The sequence below is a fragment of the Haliotis rufescens genome, unplaced genomic scaffold (assembly GCF_023055435.1).
Source record: "Haliotis rufescens isolate VD_foot unplaced genomic scaffold, xgHalRufe1.0.p SCAF_6, whole genome shotgun sequence".
Taxonomy (NCBI): Eukaryota; Metazoa; Mollusca; class Gastropoda; order Lepetellida; family Haliotidae; genus Haliotis; species Haliotis rufescens.
Window position 1 is genome coordinate 8,680,046 of NW_025964334.1, and position 18,676 is coordinate 8,698,721.

Genomic DNA, 18,676 nt, shown 5'->3' on the forward strand with positions numbered 1-18,676 from the left:
CTTACAGGGTAAATCTGTATCATCATAGATACTTAATACTTAGAGTCCATGGATACACTGATTCGAAAATATATAGCTGAGGACAACTGCGTATTTAACCAGGTAGTATAGTATTGACTAAACTCCCTGATCAAACCAGACATCTATTATATGGTCTCTGATCAAACTGAGTTTTTAGGAAGCATCATGGCTTTGAGAATAAGTTAAAATGATTTTGGCTTCCTAGTGGCGACAATAACAATATTTCATCTGACCTGGAACCACAAGTATTGTATTATAATTATAGACATAATTTACAATTTCAAAGCTTAAAGAAAGCGTAACAGTGAATTTGTAGATGTAAACTTCTTTATTATGAGGAACACATAACATTCATAAATTCTCTCTTTGGTCATGTATGTGTGGATCTGTCACTTCCAACTGCCATTCAAACATTGAAGAAACTTTGTTTTTACATGCCAATCTTTAAAGCAAGCATTATTCAGTAAATATATTCAGGGGTTTTAAATGTTGGCGTACTAAGTACAATTCTAATAAACTGACCACTTTTATTGTCCATCGCGCGTGTAACAAATTTGAACAAACTTTGTTTCGTAAAACAAGTCAACTTTTGGACAAAATCACATTTGCATGTTAATTGCGTCCGGTTAATACGTCCAGATACTTGTTTTAGCTCTAGTCAGTGTTTGTATAGGTGTACATATGGTATAGCGATACCTGAAACACTGTGAGGAAACTGTACTTTACATGGCCTGCAGATGTTACACGAATTCTGATTGGTTACAAATCATGGAAACAACAAATGAATATTGACGTTTCAAACACTGCTCGTCACTGCAGAAGGGACATGGCGGAGTTGTTGAAGAACGTCTGTGAAAAATACAAACGGAATGTTCGTGAAAATCCTGACACGGTGGGTCAGGTTGAGACGACATTCCGTTTGTTATCGTATGTAATTGCAGGTAAAGAGATTGTCACTGCCTGTCACACATTGTAGGAGTCGTGTAATTACCAGATACGAGGCAGACCGAACTTTTGTCTGGCCTAGTTTCCACAACCTTTGAACACTTGCTCGTTTCGTTTTGTTTTGGGGGCAATATTCGTTTTATCATTCAATGCGGTTTAAAGTGAATATTTCAATTTAACAGTACCTGATGCTTAATCTTGTGCCTGCACAACTATAGTAAATAATCATAATGGCCATTGACATTTTGTGTTAAAACTAATAAATAAACGATTTTTTTTATCCACTATACAAAGTTCACTTTACCAGATTATACAGCTGGGACCTTCTAAGTGTAACATTGTTAACAATCTACATGATCAAGTTACAGTCTGTCCGTGCTACAAACATACACATAATGTATTTTAGTTATTATTTTTCCTTCAGCCTATATCATGTATATGGAATAAACTATTGTTAGTTCTGTCTGTATTGTGTTGGGGATCGGGTGGTCAGGCTCGCTGACTTGGTTGATGCATGTAAACGTATCCAAATCGCATGGATCAATGTTTATGTTGTCAATTACTGGATTGTCTTATCCAGACTCGATTATTTACAGATCGCTGTTATATAGCTGGAATATTGCTGAGTGCGGCGTTAAACAACAAACAAACATTGAGTAGGCTCATCATTGAAATGAGGGCATACCCTTAATTCTTCCTCTGGACCATGTCTGGTCTCCAATTCTGGCTGATTGTCTCAGTCTTGGTTGATTTAGAAAGCTGTTTCAGATGACAACACTTAAATTTGACCATCTTTGGACACATCTTGCGTGGAGACGTTGTCATGTCATCAAGTTTTACAACATAGACTAGTGTGAGACATGCAATCAATTTGAATTTTTCTAAAAGATTGATAGTTATAAACGTTTGCCAGATTGTGTCAAGATGTAATTGTTGGGACTTCTATTATGTTCAATTTGAGGTAAAATGCAAAAAACGATTCATGTTTTGAAATTGATTTTCAAAAAATTAATGTCAACAAAGTTTTGCAATAACCCATTCTGATCATTACTAGTGCAAGCATTACCTCTGAACCTATTGCCGAAAAATATTGCAAAATCTGATTGCATTAATGTTAACACAATAAGAACATGTCTCAGTTAACCAGTCACATGCAACAACACAAACTGGTTGACAGGTTACCCTCATCTCACTAATGTTAGGGGGGCACGGGTGGCCCAGTTGTATAAAGCACTGCAATTCACTGTGCAGAGTTGCGTCCCCTGGGCACGCCAGAAACCTATGATTGTGGGTTCGAATCCCGGTTCGCCCTGATTATGTTTCTAGGTTTGTCAGCACCATACCCTTGCTTGTGGGTTTCATTGAAGTGGTAAATGTCTCAGACCTGCATCATTTCGGGCTTTCCTCCCACATTAAGCTGACACGCCGTGATATAACTGGAATACTGTTCAAAACGGTGTTAAACTCACTCACTCACTCACTCACTCACTCACTCACTCACTCACTCACTCACTCACTCACTCACTCATGTTAGCCAGGCCACATGGAGCATGGAGACTTTTATACATAATCGGGGCAGATTAAGTATTGGGAGGTTTTGTATCATGACTCAAACGTGATAACCCTAGTATAAGCTTGTAAAGGAAGAAGGCTAATATTTGACCATTGTGTTTATGAAACTCTGTTGTGCACAGGTCGACTGCGCAATGCCCAGGTTCTGTCCGAGCTGATGTACACGTCTTCCAACTTGCTGGTGTTTCTCAACGATGCCATACTCAAACAAACAGCCAAGATTATTCCCAAAGTGGTAAGTTCTGTATGTTTATTTGTAGGGATGGGTATTGGAGGTTTAAAGTGAATCACAATATTTTACGATGCACAAGGCCGTATTGCGATATGTATCACATTATATTGTATAATTCATAATTTTGAATTCAGAATCAATTTGAAAAACCAGTGTATGAATGAAAGTTCATAGTTAGAACAAAACAAGATGTTGGTACAAAATGATGTTTCCTCATTCAATAACTGCACACGAATGCATGCTCCAGATGCACGCTTCAGGTACATTAAACACATAAAATTCGTTATTTGAAAACAAACAATCCCAATTGCACCCCTTCCAATTGATCAATGTACATAAGACTTATTTATTTGTGTATAATACGCACCTGTGTGTTATATGCACCCTTAATTATTGGCAGTTAAATTCTGGAAACTTATATCTGTCATATATAAACATTTCAGGCTGTCAGCGTAAACCATGAAATTTACGATCTTTCAACTCTGTTTTTTTTTTTAACAAAATTGTTTTCTAATAAGAGCCCCCTATTTCTAATTTTGAGAGCTCCCTGGACGCTTATTACATCGAATACGGTATTGAAAATTTGCGTTCAAATGCTTGGTCGTTTGGACCTTCCAATCAGTCTTTGATTATTTCAGTCAATCACATGTAATCAGCTGGTAGTAGGGGGATGTAGACTTTGTCTATTTATCGATGTTGTCATCATGTACACTTGTGATGAGTTTGGCAGCTGACATTTTATCCTTTGTGTTATATATTATATATGCTGGATGTGTTTGTTTCAGAGTGTGTCTCAAGAGCGTCTCGGGCAGCTGTTGACGGTGTTGGAGTATGTCGAGGTCTTTGTTGAGGTCGCTGCCAACAAACTTTGGGGGGAAGCAGGGAAGTGGATCGTCATAGCAACCATTCAGATATGCAAGTAGGTTCCTACGTTCCTACAACATTGTACATGTGACCCACTGACCCTGATCACACTGACATCACGGGATGTGGGCCTTTGCTTTGTCAGGATTTTGTATTCATCGAGGCAAGGGAGTTAACTGACTATATTGCTGACCAAGGCTGGAGTTTCTGGGCTTGACCGTAGTGCCACCAGTGGCTATTACCAGTAATGTCCCTTCTGTGTCTCATATAGACCAATCAGCTTCTACCTCTCATATCCCTTTACTTCAAACAAAATTGCATCACCCAGTGAAGACGATCTGATCAATAATCATGATCTCTATTGTAATAAAAGGGTTTTACTTCGCAATGTGCATCAAATCACGTGAGCACCTTGTTTAAAAACTTGAAAGATTTGGAGAATATCTGTTGACACTCATATCCCTTTACTGCAAACAAAATTGCATCACCCAGTGAAGACGATCTGATCAATAATCATGATCTCTATTGTAATGAAAAGGGTTTTACTTCGCAATGTGCATCAAATCACGTGAGCACCTTGTTTAAAAACTTGAAAGATTTGGAGAATATCTGTTGACACTCATATCCCTTTACTTCAAACAAAATTGCATCACCCAGTGAAGATGATCTGATCAATAATCATGATCTCTATTGTAATAAATAGGGTTTTACTTCGCAATGTGCATCAAATCACGTGAGCACCTTGTTTAAAAACTTGAAAAGATTTGGAGAATATCTGTTGACACTCATATCCCTTTACTTCAAACAAAATTGCATCACCCAGTGAAGACGATCTGATCAATAATCATGATCTCTATTGTAATAAAAAGGGTTTTACTTCGCAATGTGCATCAAATCACGTGAGCACCTTGTTTAAAAACTTGAAAAAGATTTGGAGAATATCTGTTGACACTCATATCCCTTTACTTCAAACAAAATTGCATCACCCAGTGAAGATGATCTGATCAATAATCATGATCTCTATTGTAATAAAAAGGGTTTTACTTCACAATGTGCATCAAATCACGTGAGCACCTTGTTTAAAAACTTGAAAAGAATATCTGTTGACGCTTAGTTGACGATACCAAATCCTGCAATCGACTGATATCTGCAAGCCAGTAAACGAACCCGATGTCGTTTTCGTTACACGATTTTGATTGGACTATGCATAGACTTGTTAGTCCAGCCAAAATATGTTCCATTTTTCCAGTCAAGCCGGCAAGTGTGGAAACTGGACTTTTTCAGTCAGTTAACTCTCTTGATGTCGCTGAAGTGTTTAGATTGATCTGACTTTAGATGGTCCTAATGGTACGGTTGACCCGTGAAGATCCGGAGTAGAATTGGTCTTCAGCACCCCATACTTGCCTTAAATGGAGACTAGCTTGTCATAAGAGGCGAGTGTCAATTACGTGAATCGATGCTCATGATGTCAATCACTGGATTGTCTAGTCCGAACTCAATTATGTAAGACCGCCGTCATATAGCTGGAATATTGCTGAGTGCAGCATTAAACAACAAACAAACGAATAATGGCACAGTTAATCTGATTTTATAGCAACAGTACCTTTTGATATTCTTTATTACATAAATATAGTGACAGTCATGATAAATGTACTATCACACAAATGCATAGAGAAACACTGAGAAAATGCTGAACTGTGGTATTGCACAGTAAGATTCACAAAATGACTTTAGTACTATTATCAATCTCTTGTGGGAAGGGGACCGCCTCCGTGGTCTAGTGGTAGAGCATCTGCCCGGAGAGCGGAAGGTCAGGGGTTTGATCCCCGGCCGAGTCATACCAAAAGACGTTAAAAGATGGTACTTGTTGTTACCCTGTCTGGCCCTCGACATTAAGGGGCTAAAACAAGGACTGGTTGGCTCGGAGTCAGTATACTGTGTCTGAGTGGGGTATTCATGTTAAATTGCGGCATGGTATCTCAGTGAGCTAGCACTATAAATCGGCATCAGTCCGGTCTAGTACAAGCAGCTACACACACACATACACGTGTATGCACGACGCTATATAAGTGCAATAATATTGGACGTGACGTTAAACCCAATTTCACCTCAACTCTTGTGGGAAGGAAAGGGGTCGACTGTCTCAGCTTCAGCTGTTGGTGAAATGACAGTGTCACACTCAAGATTTCAAGATTGATCAAATATATTCTTCTAGTTGACACGCTTAAATTCAAAAGGGCATACCCAGTAGCTAAACATATTTGTGAATGCCCTGTGGCAGAAAATATGTGGAATAGTTTTTTCAAAAGAAATACTGTCACATCCAAGTGCACGAAGATTGTCTGTGTTATTTCAGAGCCACATTGCGTTTCTACTTACTGGCCACCTACAAACATGGCATCCAGCCCACGCCGCCGATAGCGCCACTGGATCGCCAACTTGTCTCCAAGAAGAACAAGGACACAGAACAGGTAACAACAGCACACAGAATGGGTATCATCAGCTAACAACAGGTAACAACAGGTAACAACGGCACATAGAATAGGTAACATCAGCTAACAACAGGTAACAATGGCACATTGAATAGGTAACATCAGGTAACAATGGCACATTGAATAGGTAACATCAGCTAACAACAGGTAACAACGGCACATAGAACAGGTAACATCAGCTATCAACAGGTAACAACGGCACACAGAACAGGTAACAACAGCACATAGAACAGGTAACATCAGCTATCAACAGGTAACAACGGCACACAGAACAGGTAACATCAGCTATCAACAGGTAACAACAGGTAACGGCACATAGAACAGGTAACATCAGCTATCAACAGGTAACAACTGCACACAGAACAGGTAACAACAGGTAACAACACCCAATCGCATTAAAATCAGATCTTCGTTCCCGCTACCGCGAAACGAAGGTCTGAGGACATCTCATTACTGGTCAAGTCAGAACGACCTTTCATCTGACCAATCAGAGTGTCATGAAAGTGACAGTTGGTGTGTGATTTCTGATAATGCAACCCCTAAAGATTTAACACAGGCTATTCTGAGTGAAAATTACGGGCTTTATGACTGAATCCATACAATCTAGGCCATCTGTTAGTCATTCAAGATTGTTCATTTGTTCCAGTATCAAAATTTTTAATTGAGAAATTGTCAAAGCATAGTCGCGAGTTTGAAGCAAGTACCGTAATGCACAAGAAAGTTGCCTTCAGATTGACTTATGTCGACTTCTTGTTGGTCATTCCATTGGTTTGTCAAAATTTGCGAATAGTCCGTCTGACGTGACGTGTAATGGGAATTCCTTTGTCTACTGGTAGTGAGAACTCAGATCTGATTTAAATGAGATTATAACAACACCTGACACAACAGCTAACAACAGGTAACACAACAGCTAACAACAGGTAACACAACAGCTAACAACAGGTAACACAACAGCTGAAGTCCCAGAATAAACACCAACTATTCGGATTATGAACCCAAATGGTATTTTTGAGGTTTGCGCTGTTTTCATATCAAGCTGATGTGGTGATAGTGATAGTGTGATGTCATCCTTTGTAATTTGATGTTGTTTATCAGAAGCATGATGATGGTGTTATGTTATCATGCTGCCTTGGTGCCCTTGTTGAAATAGCCTCCAATTAAGTTATAGGACGGTTTGTCTTGGTAAGATGGTGACCCGTGAAGATCGGAGTAGAATAGATCTTCAGCAACCCGGGGGCACGGGTGGCCCAGTCGTCTAAGGCGCCGCGTTTCGCTGTGCAGAGTTGCGTCCCTTGGACACGCCAGAAACCTATGATTGTGGGTTCGAATCCCGGTTCGCCCAGATTATGTTTCTAGGTCTGTCAGCACCATACCTGTGCTCGTGGGTTTCACCGAAGTGGTAAACGTGTGAGACCTGCATCACTTCGGGCTTTCCTCCGACATTAAGCTGACACGCCGTGATATAACTGGAATACTGTTAAAAGCGGCGTTAAACCCAACTCACTCACTCACTCACTTCAGCAACCCATGCTTGGCGACTATGCTTGTTATAAGAGGCAACTAACAGGATCGGGTGGTCAGGCTCGCTGGATCGATGCTCATGGTAACAATCACTGGATTGTCTGGTCCAGACTCAATTATTTACAGACTGCTGTCATATAGCTGGAATATTGCTGAGTGTGGCGTTAAACACCAAACAGGCAAATGGTTAGATGTTAAAAGAGAAACTAGAGGGGCATGGTCAATACATCATAGGTTTTGTGTACACTATGTTTCTCCATGACCCATCGATACATTCAGCAGCTTTGTTCATTATTAATCAGCTGATGAAATTACATGGTCACAGACATCAAAGAAGACAAATGAGAAATGAGCCGTTTTCCTTACATGGATTTCGTGCAAACCTGCAGTTGCCTGATATAGAAGCAGTGTACAGAGTAGATGGACGCAAGGTTGTTGCATATGTTGTATGGGAAATAGTACCGTTTGTGTTAGGGGTGTCACAAGAAATCGAAATATTGATATATTGCTGTTGGTAAGCACTTAAAGTTAATAAATCGATTGTTAAATCAGTTTCCGATCAATAGTATCGATTTCAGCTAGGAATATCGATAGTTTGGATTGTACATGCAATGTTGTTCAAATTTGTTTTTATCATGAGTGGTAGTATTTTACACATGGTAATGTGGAAGTTTGTTTTTCTTAAATCATTAGGGTAAAGAAAAACAAATCAGTCATATCTCAAACTTTACTTTTTATTTGTTGTTATGGTTATCACATTCAAAGGAAACTGCAGTTCCAAGGTTTAATTCAACTGTAAAATCCATCTAGAATAATACACAGAAAACTATCGATATTTATCACAAAAGTTGCTTGCAATATCAATAGTTATCGCAACAGTTTCTTTCAATATCAATAGTTATCGCAATAGTGATTTCCAGACCAATAGTCACCCCTAGTTTGTGTGATGCAATCAGAGCACTGATTGTTCTGAGGATGTGTGGTTTCCCCCTCGCTAGAACCTGGCTGTGACTATGCAACAGAGCGGCCATTTGTATTTACGGGTGAGAGAGGAAGGTAGTGTATACTCATCCATGATATTTACCCTACCTGTTTGTTGTTTCTACAGGAAGATTCCGCACACGGAGAAGCTGGATACAAAAACGGATTTAGTGCTCCCATGACCTTCACCTTGAAACGGTCTGGAAAAGTCATGAGGAAAATATCAGCTGGTGAGCATCATTAGTGGCGACTAACGGGAACGGCTGGTCAGGCTTGCTGACTTAGTTGATGCATGTCATCGTATCCCAATTGTGTGGATTGTTGCTCATGATGCCAATCGCTCGATTGTCTGGTCCAGACTCGATTATTTACAGACTGCCGCCATATAGCTGGAATGTTGCTGAGTGTGGCGTTAAACAACAAACAAACAAACTTGTTTAGAACTGGTTTTACAAGTGGTGATAAGGGTCTGAGAAGACAAGCCCATGTATGCTGTGTTTAGATATTGACCTGGTGCCGGTGTACAAAGCGTTCTTAGCGCTAAGGTGGTCGTAACTCCCATACCTTAACGTAGACTTACGACAGTCGTAGTGCTAAGGTTGTTTTGTACAACAGCATTCAGGGTACCTTATGATTTGCATTGGTATTGGAATGAAGCAGTCTCCTTGAGATCCGATCTTTACTCCAGTGCGATCCCTCTGCGTAAAGATCTTATGTACCTCCATAGGAGGATGCTTCAGTGAACCCTGAGTGAACTGCCCAATCAAAATCAAGGATGTGTGGGTTCTTGAGCCAATCAGATGTCAGCTTTATGAAATAATTTGACTTCATTTCTTTACTCCCCGATTCAAAAATTTGGATCATTGAAGAAGAAACTCACCAATCAAAAAAAACATCAATAATAGGCTCTTCTTGGTGTAGATGTCATAGCACTCAGAAATGACAGGATGCACAGCATATCCACAACAATACAGTAACGCAGCTTTCTTAGTTTGCATTTGGAACTCCCTGATTGTATATGTTTTGGAGATGCAAAAATTAGATACATTTGTCTGAATGTTTCACATACTGGTACTGAGAATTTAGAAGCCTTGATGCTGATTGGCTGATTTGAAAGTTTGCCTGAGATGACCTATCAAGATGTCCTCTTTTCAAACAGAGAAGTATAATATGGGACTTTGAGAGTAAAAGAACTGATCTTAATGAGACTTGGAAAGAAGGGACACCCTGAAATTAGGTTTCTAACATTAGGGTTATAACAAGGATCTCTTGATTTTCTTGCTTAATTTCGAACACTGACATGTATTTGGAATAATTGAAAGCATGGCTATAGTGATTTGAATGGATCCTTAGACAGTTATTACTGTTTATTTATAGTGTTTTTATACTCCACTCTTTCATTTTTATCTTTGTCTAATTTCATGGTTCGTGTAAAGATCATTGAAAGTGGAAGTTGAGTATCTCAGTGGCTTCAATGTGGTTTTGATGTGAAACATGATGTGTAATGTGGTGGGTGTGTTCTGTTGCAGCCCCTCCCCTGGGGATGCGGAACTGGTCCGTCCCCACCCAGTCAGGGACAGACTCCCGGGGTGGGAAGAGAGAGGATCTTGCCCCGACTCCCTTGTCACGCCAGAGAGTGTGGGCTGAGACAGTGCACATTGTCAAGCCTCTTGTCCATCGTATCCTTGAATCTAACGGCTTTTCATTTACAATCCGTTGTAAAATTCCTTGCATTTGTGCAATGATTGCTGAATATAATTCCTGGTTTAAATAATGCATTATTTTCTCCTGTCTCTATGTGTAAAGACATCAGAAATGAAACACAGTCTCAAAAGAGCATACACTCTGGGATTTCTCAAGACCTCCTCAGATGCCGATATCTGTAGCAAATGTCAGTACAAATTCCCAAATTTTAAAGAAAAAAATTGCCACTTCATGTTATGGTTGGGGCGGTGGAGTAACCTCGTGGTTAAAGTGTTTGCTCGTCACACTGAAGACCTGGGTTTGATTCCCGACATGGGCACAATGTGTGAAGCTCATTTCTCCCAACGTCCACTGTGATGTTGCTGGAATATTGCTAATAGCTAGGTAAAACCTCCCTCCCTCCCTCACTCACTCCCTCCCTCACTCACTCACTCACTCACTCACTCACTCACTCACTCACTCACTCACTCACTCACTCACTCACTCACTCACTCACTCACTCACTCACTGTCTGGTCCAGACTCGATTATTTACAGACAGCCGTCATATTGGAATGTTGCTGAGTGCAGCGGTTAACAACAAATAAACAAACAAACAAAACATGTCTCCTGTCATATCAACATATTCATGATATCATGTATTTCTTAACAAGTATCAGTGGCTAGTCTGTACGGCTTTGGCTTGTCGTCATGGAAACCTTGGCTCATCTCATGTGGGATGGACATATCGAGGTGAGACATTTCTTTGTTGGTAATCATGTGATGACTTTTGGTTGTGGTACTTATCAACACTGTTAGACAAGTAGGGCCATGGGGGGATTCCAGGTTAAAATTGTTTCCCCAAGAACCTATGCTTGTCCTGCAAATTGCTAATACTCATCGCTTTATTCATTGTACTTTTTTGCCAATTAATGAGATTGGTAGGTAAATTTGTATTAATTCCATGGTGCTTTTTCATCTAGGGGTTGTCACATTCATTAATTCTGCAACACCTTATTTTCATTATCTGATTATATACTATTTTACAGTATATGGGGGCGGTGGGGTAGCCTGATGGTGGGGAAGACCTGGGTTTGATTCCCGACATGGGTACAATGTGTGAAGCCCATTTCTGGTGTCCCCCGCCGTGAGATTGCTGGAATATTGCTAAAAGCGGCGTAAAACATCACTCACTCACTCACTCACTCATTTCAGTATATGAGAGAACACTATTTGCTACATTTCCAAACAACTGTTACATCTTTTGAAAATCCTATGAAATGAGAGTAAGACTACTGGTCCGCAGTATCTGATGCTTGTTGTAAGAGGTGACTGCAGGATTGGGTGGCCACGCCTGGGGACTGACTTTGATTGCACGTTATCTTTCCCAAAGTAATGGAGTGATGCTCATTATGTCAATCATTGGATTGTCTGGTCCAGATTTCATTACTTCCTGGCTGCCGTCATATAGCTAGAATATTGAGTGTAGCCTTGTACAACAAACAAACTTTGAAATGAAGGACTGTTATTGAAAATTCTGACAATTTCATGGACGGACTTCAAATAATGTTTATTTCCAACATGTTATTGTTGTCTGTGTTTAGTTTGACGATGATGGGAGACCCAGCTGACTTGAACCAGAATGAGAAGAGTGAACTACGCCGGAGGACGTTCATGCTGCTCTACTACCTTCTGAGGTCTCCCTTCTACGACAGATACTCACAGTATGTATTGTATATGAGGAGATATTATCCACTCTACGTGCTTCCCTACTTCAACACAGAGTACATATACTTGTTTGTAATTGTGTTATATTCATAATAGGGCAATTCTCAAGTAGCAATCAGCTGACAATTTGAACACTCGTCAAAGTCAATGTCCTGAGCCTTCTCGAACTAAAGAACACCCCTGACCCTATTGCCCCAAACTAGCCGGCCTCCTACGGCCACACTGACATTAGGATACAATCGAATAAATATACATACACATTAAAGAATATAAGGATGCTACTGAACCAGATGCAAACTTTGAGGAAGGGAGATAACTCAGGGGTCATTCAAAATGCAGACCACAAGAAAATATTTGACTTCAAATAAGGAAGAGAATTTATGGATGTCAACTTCATTATTATGAGGGACACAACGTTTCGGAGTATATGTTTACTCCTTCATCAGGTGAATGCATCACACGAATATAGCTCCCTGAGAATGTGTGTGACCTCTTTGTGGACCCGGGTTAGATTATATCCCCTTCTGATTCAAAGAGACAAGATGGCAGAATGTGAAAACAGCCAAATCAAGGTCGTTCTGATAGGTTTCTTGAGTTGTATCCATTTCTCCAAGTTGAGTGGCACAATTTTTCAAATGTGTGATTTAGAAAATAAATTACAGTTATCAAGAAAAGTATTAATACTCAGTGATATATCCAAAAGATTTTCAGAATCACATCCCATTTAACCTTTTTCAACCCAAGTTTTCAACACATACCACCTTTCCTTTTGCATTACTGATGATGCATGAATTGTATAGTCTGCATGACATGTATGATGAAGACTGTCCATTTGAGAGAAATAATTTCCTTTGTGTGGTTGTGTGTTGCAGAGCTAAGATAATATTCCTGATGAAGATCCTGGCAGATAACATTCCTGGCACCTCCCTGCTCATCAGTAAGTGTGTGGAGAATGGGGGGCCTTCATTCATGTACCCCCTGTCAGGATTCCAGGCTGATTAGTAGGGGTGCCAACCACCCCATCTCATCTTCCCGAGGCAAGAGAGTTACCTGAATTAAAGAGTCCAGTTTCCACCCTTGCCGAACTAGGCTGGAATTCCTGGGATGATCGTAGTACCACCAGTGGCTATTAGGAGTTATGTCCCTTCTATGCCTCTCCTATGGACCAATCAGATTCCACCTCTCATATCAAACAAAATGGCGGCACCCAGTCAAGATGATCTAATCAATAATCAATAATATAATAATAATATAATCAATAATCAAGCTATATTGTGATAAAACGAGTCTTACATTGCATCAAATCACATGAGCACCTTGATTAAAAACATGAAAAGATTTAGAAAATATCTGTTGACAACGAGTTTGCAGTGCAATTCTTTGCAAATCCTGCAATCGACTGAAATCAGCATGACAGTTTACAAAATGGATTTTTTATTTTTTTGCCGATTTTGATTGGACTATGCATAGACTCGTTTGTCCAGCCAAAATGTAACTCCTGATACCAGCCTTGTTCGGCAAGGGTGGAAACTTTAATAGTCAGTTAACTTACTTGCCTCAGAAAGATGCCCCCTCTAGATGTCATCCCACTAAACCCATATCTGTTTCCACAGCTGGTACAAGCAACTTAGACTGCGATTTTCACATAGAATATGCGACCATGCATGCTCATAAACTTAGGGCTAAATATTTGATTGATTTGTCACTCTTTGTAATCTTAAAAATAGCACCTTCACTGCAGAGAGGCCGTTTGAGTTCAGGTGTGTTTGGGGAACATAGTGTATACAAACCCCACCACTAACGAGGATGTATTAACGTTATGTATAGCACACTGTCTGATTATCAGATCAAGTCTCTTCTGATTTTGGGGTAGCCTAGTGGTTAAAGCGTTCACTCGTCACGCCAAAGACCCGGTTTCGATTCTCCACTTGGGTACAATGTGTGAAGCCCGCCGGTGTCCCCCGCCGTGATATTGCTGAAATATTGCTAAAAGGGGCGTAAAACCATACTCACTAACTCTGATGTTTACCATGGTAACTGATTCTGATGTTTGTTCCACAGGACCACTTTTGGCGTACCTTCCTACGTGGCAGAGGGTGTACTTCTACGTGTGGTCAGCATGAACTACTGACCACTGACTGACCACTGACTGACCAAGTCCCACCGGACCTTGCACAAACATGTTGACTGTAAATATATCTTGTCCTTGTTATCCTGACCCATTGATTTGGTCCAGATATATAGTGAAGTGCAACACTCTAACAAATTGGCTTTTGCTCAAATTGTTAACATTTCGTGAAATTGAAACATCTGTATTTTCATGTATATTGAGTTGTCTCCCTTAGCTGCCCGGGTCAGTTGGCCATGGGTTTGAATCCCATATTCTCCAGTTGTGATCTGGGTGTGTCGACACCATACTCAAAATGGTAGATGTCTTTGACCATCACTAGATGACTCATTAAACAGGGGCAACTCGACACACATCACATGTATAGCGCCTGATTTATTCGATCAGGGTTGCACAGTCGTCTGAGACACCACAATTCAGTGTGCAGAGTTGCATCCCTGAGGCAAACCAAGCAATCATGGGTTTGAATCCTATACCCGCCCTGATTATGTTTCTAGGTTTGTCAGCACCATATCCTTGCTCATGGATTTCACCGAAGTCGTAAACGTCCGAGACCTGCATCACTTTGGGCTTTCCTCCCGCATCAAGCTGACACGCCGTGACATAACTGAAATACTGTTCAAAGCGGCATTAAACCAAACTCACTCACCATATGAGAATGTGAATTATCATCCAAAACTGGCTCCCACAGGAGATGTCGCTTGAATTAGATCATGCGATATCTACACTGTAGATATTGCTGCAATGAAATTACATCACAATGCTTTGCAGACCATTGTGACGTCACTGGGTACCATGACGTCACAATCAAATGACATCACTAATGGCTCTGCTACTGAAGCTGTTAGCCGTACTTTTTACACTGAAAACACTGCAAATTACTGTCTACAAATTGAAAAGGTTGGAAGAATGATGTTGGATGATAAATAAAATCTCACCCTCGTGTCTTTTGATATCAAATATATCAACACTCGTTGATAAAAGTGGCAAAAATCCTCGGCAAGCCTCGAAATTTTTCCACTTTCATCAACTCGTGTTGATATATTTGATATCAAAAGACACTCGGGTGAGATTCTCTATTTGTATATACAAATTGATTGAACCATAGATTGAAAAGAAATCGCTAATCTGCGTCATGTATACTGCTCAATGGTTACTGAGAAATATGTCCATATTTCTACCCGGAAGCGCTAACCTGACAGTAGGCATCTGGTTGTGAATTATCCTGACCCGGACTAACGTGTTTCCGTTGTCAGTGTTTTATCATCCTGATATTGGGGGGCACGGGTGGCCCAGTCGTCTAAGGCGCCGCGATTCGCTGTGCAGAGTTGCGTCCCCTGGGTACGCCAGAAACCTATGATTGTGGGTTCGAATCCCGGTTCGCCCCAATTATGTTTCTAGGTTTGTCAGCACCGTGTCCGTGCTCGTTTCACCGAAGTGGTAAATGTCTGAGACCTGCATCATTTCGGGCTTTCCTCCCACATTAAGCTGTCACGCCGCGATATAACTGGAATACTGTTAAAAGCGGCATTAAATCCAACTCACTCACTCACTCATCCTGATATTGGGATAAAGTTGTCATTTTTCCACCTAGTTGTAGTCCTGCCTCGAGCTGGAGTTCATATCCATCTCCTTCAAGCTGTGTTCATGTGTTTGTACCACGGCTAAGAACTGCTTAGCTTAAATAGTCATACATATTGAATATTGTCATAATTATAAACATTTCTGTACATAGTATCACAAAGTTTTCATTCTTATGTTTGGCTTGAGGATTTCAACATTCGTCGTCGAGGTGTCACTATAGAGCTACCTCTTCTATTGATATGTTTTTTATGACCAACCTTAAGAAACATTTCTCAAAACAGTCTGTAAACCAAAAACAATAAGATATACACAGTACATTCCTGCTGTCCCGTGGATTAGAAACTGTTAATATGAACTTGCTTGATTGTGTTTCAGTATGTGAGCTTTATACATATTATAGAACTTTTGTGATCATTTTACATAGTTTCTACTAGGAGTGGGATTCTGTTTGAATTGAAATGGGCTTTTCTTTCAAATATCATGAAAACAATTCTTGTAAACTGTAAACACTGGGGTACATTTTGTGTTATGTTATTGCTTGTGCCTCTAGAGTCCAGTCCTCCGTGGTTCATGTCTGCCACAAATCCGGGGTAGAATAGGTCTTCAGCAACCAATGCTTGCCGTAAAAGCTGACTAATGGGATCGGGTGGTCAGGCTTGCTGACTTGGTTGATGCATGTCATCGATCCCAATTGCATGGATTGAGGTTTTTATGAAATTAATCACTGGATTGTCTGGTCCAGACTCGATTATTTACAGACCGCTGTCATATAGCTGGAATATTGCTGAGTGCAGCATTAAACAACAAACCAAGCAACCAATCATGTCTGCCACCAACAGGACAGAGGTGGTAGATTGAAGTCAATGTCCATAGACTTAAATTTACCAAAGAGTCATTAATTAATCCGTTTTTTGAAACACAAGAGATTGTTTTGAAGGGTGCACCTGTATTTTGCCCTCAACTTGCTATATTAACCTTTTCAATAATGTCATTAAAATCCAATCTTTTACTCTGATACAGGTGAATATTCCAATAAGCCAATCAATGTCAAGGCTTCTAAGTTCTGAAAATTGGCATTCAGAGCAGGATGTCTTATGTTCTGTAACTTGAAAACAAACTTAAGTAGCCAGTTCTGAATGAGAATAATAAAGTCAGACCATTATGTTGTGGATGTTTTATACCGTCATGTCTGGGTGTCATAGTTTCATCAGTGTTCACTTTATGCAACCAGGGTTTTGAGATCCTCGTATCGATAGTTCTTACTATTGTATCTTACTTTAATGAGATTGACTTTTTTAATGGCTTCTGTATGCCAGTATTATGAAGGTATTGTTCTCTTCCATGCCAAATTTCCTCTTGGATAGAGCATCTGCCTGGAGAGCGGATGGTTGGTGGTTCGATCCCTTGGTCACGTCAAACCTAAAGACGTTAAAAGATGGCACTTTTTACCCTTTTTAGCCCTAAGGTGCTAAAACAAGAACTGGTTGGCTCAGAGTCAGAATACTATATCTGAGTGCAATTTGATGTGAAGAGTTGTGTCCCATAGACGTGCAAGAAACTGAAATCCCATTTTCACCCCAATTACTTGTTTTAGGTTTGCCAACAACATATCCATGCTTCTGGGTTTCACCAAAGTGGTAAATGTCTAAGACCGGCATCACTTCAGGCTTTCTTCTACATCAAGCAGATTTGCTGTGTTCATTTCTGAATTAAGTTTGGATGGATAAATCTACCAGTAGCATAATTAACAGATGAACTATAGACATATGACAAATTTTTGTGTTCTTGAACTCCTTTTGAGTGGTATGTATATGTTACAGTCAATGTGTAAAATGACTGAAGTTTTCAATTAGGCATTTTACATGACTAAATATTTCAGTTATTTTACAAATTGACTGAAAAATCTGTCCATGTACTTTATTATGATAACAAATTCCAAATATTTGACCCACATGTTACACTTTGACTGTAACATACGTATTGTATGTAGAATGAAAAACAATGTTAACTCGTCAGAATCTTGAATGAAGTCCTCCTTTTGTTCTGATGATGTAGATATCTGTATGTAACGATTTCGGTGTATAACTGTACTCTCAACAAAGGAGCAATCATATTGCTTCAACTGACCAATCAGCATTGAGAAAGACTAAACTGCACCTATGCAGAGAGTTATGACCTGGTATTGTTAAGGTCGCTACCATCATGGGTAATGCTGCCCACAACCTGTATATCCTGTGTAGGAGACTGGCTCTGCTTTAATGTTAACTGTATGAATGTTGGTAAGGGGCTCACTCTGCCTTCAAGTTAAGTCATTTTTGTTTCCCACCGTCATACATTTTTTTGTTTCCCACCGTCATGCATTGTTGAAGTAGTTTAGGTTGACAGCAGGGGTCCGCAAAATTTAAAATCCCAATCGGACATTTGCATTTAGGCCACGCCCCCTTCAACTTGACAGTATATTCAGAAATGTTGGTAGAGAGACTTGATGTGCATCTTCCCGAGGCAAGGAGTTAACTGACTATCGGCCGAAATCTGCACGGCAGTTTACGAACCAGATGTTGATTTTGTTACGCGTTTTGATTGGACTCGTTAGTCCAGCCAAAATATGGCTCCATAATTCCAGCCTAGTTCGGCAAGGGTGGAAACTGGACTTTTATTGTCAGTTAACTCCCTTGCCTCGGGAAGGTGTTTGAGTGCATCAGATGCAGCTTGTACATATAACTATGGTAACTGGTCAGGTGACCCCTGCATCTGTTTGAAGGATGAATGAAACACCACCAACCTGGTCCTGGTCCTGGTCCGGGGCAGACTCTGATGGTGGCGTGGGATGTGGGATGGGGGATGTGGGATGGGGGTTTGGGCTAGATACCAAAACATGGAATTCCACTTTTATACGGATATATCACGTTCCTGTGATACAGACAAT

General features: G+C 40.2%; 1 protein-coding gene and 1 long non-coding RNA gene across 2 annotated transcripts; one reads left to right on the plus strand and one right to left on the minus strand.

Moving 5' to 3' along the window:
- Positions 1 to 810: 810 nt before the first annotated feature.
- LOC124143943 (peroxisomal membrane protein PEX16-like) lies at positions 811 to 14,709 on the plus strand. The gene is made up of 10 exons (XM_046513102.2): positions 811 to 962; positions 2,661 to 2,773; positions 3,556 to 3,689; positions 5,991 to 6,105; positions 8,756 to 8,858; positions 10,158 to 10,307; positions 10,991 to 11,063; positions 11,915 to 12,034; positions 12,911 to 12,975; positions 14,100 to 14,709. The coding sequence occupies exons 1-10, from the start codon at positions 848 to 850 to the stop codon at positions 14,159 to 14,161; spliced, it is 1,050 nt and encodes a 349-aa protein (XP_046369058.2). The 5' UTR covers positions 811 to 847; the 3' UTR covers positions 14,162 to 14,709.
- Positions 14,710 to 16,706: 1,997 nt separating this feature from the next.
- LOC124143942 lies at positions 16,707 to 16,994 on the minus strand. Its single transcript, XR_006862352.2, has 2 exons — positions 16,857 to 16,994; positions 16,707 to 16,761 (listed from the first exon to the last, which is right to left on the minus strand). It is a non-coding gene; the product is annotated as an uncharacterized LOC124143942 (long non-coding RNA).
- Between the last annotated feature and the right edge of the window lie 1,682 nt (positions 16,995 to 18,676).

Excerpts from the sequence above, each read along its gene's own strand:
- LOC124143943 (XM_046513102.2), top strand. The coding sequence starts at position 848 with ATGGCGGAGTTGTTGAAGAACGTCTGTGAAAAATACAAACGGAATGTT. Across the intron at positions 3,690-5,990 it reads GCAACCATTCAGATATGCAA|AGCCACATTGCGTTTCTACT; the intron begins GTAGGTTCCTAC and ends GTGTTATTTCAG. Across the intron at positions 12,976-14,099 it reads TGGCACCTCCCTGCTCATCA|GACCACTTTTGGCGTACCTT; the intron begins GTAAGTGTGTGG and ends TTTGTTCCACAG.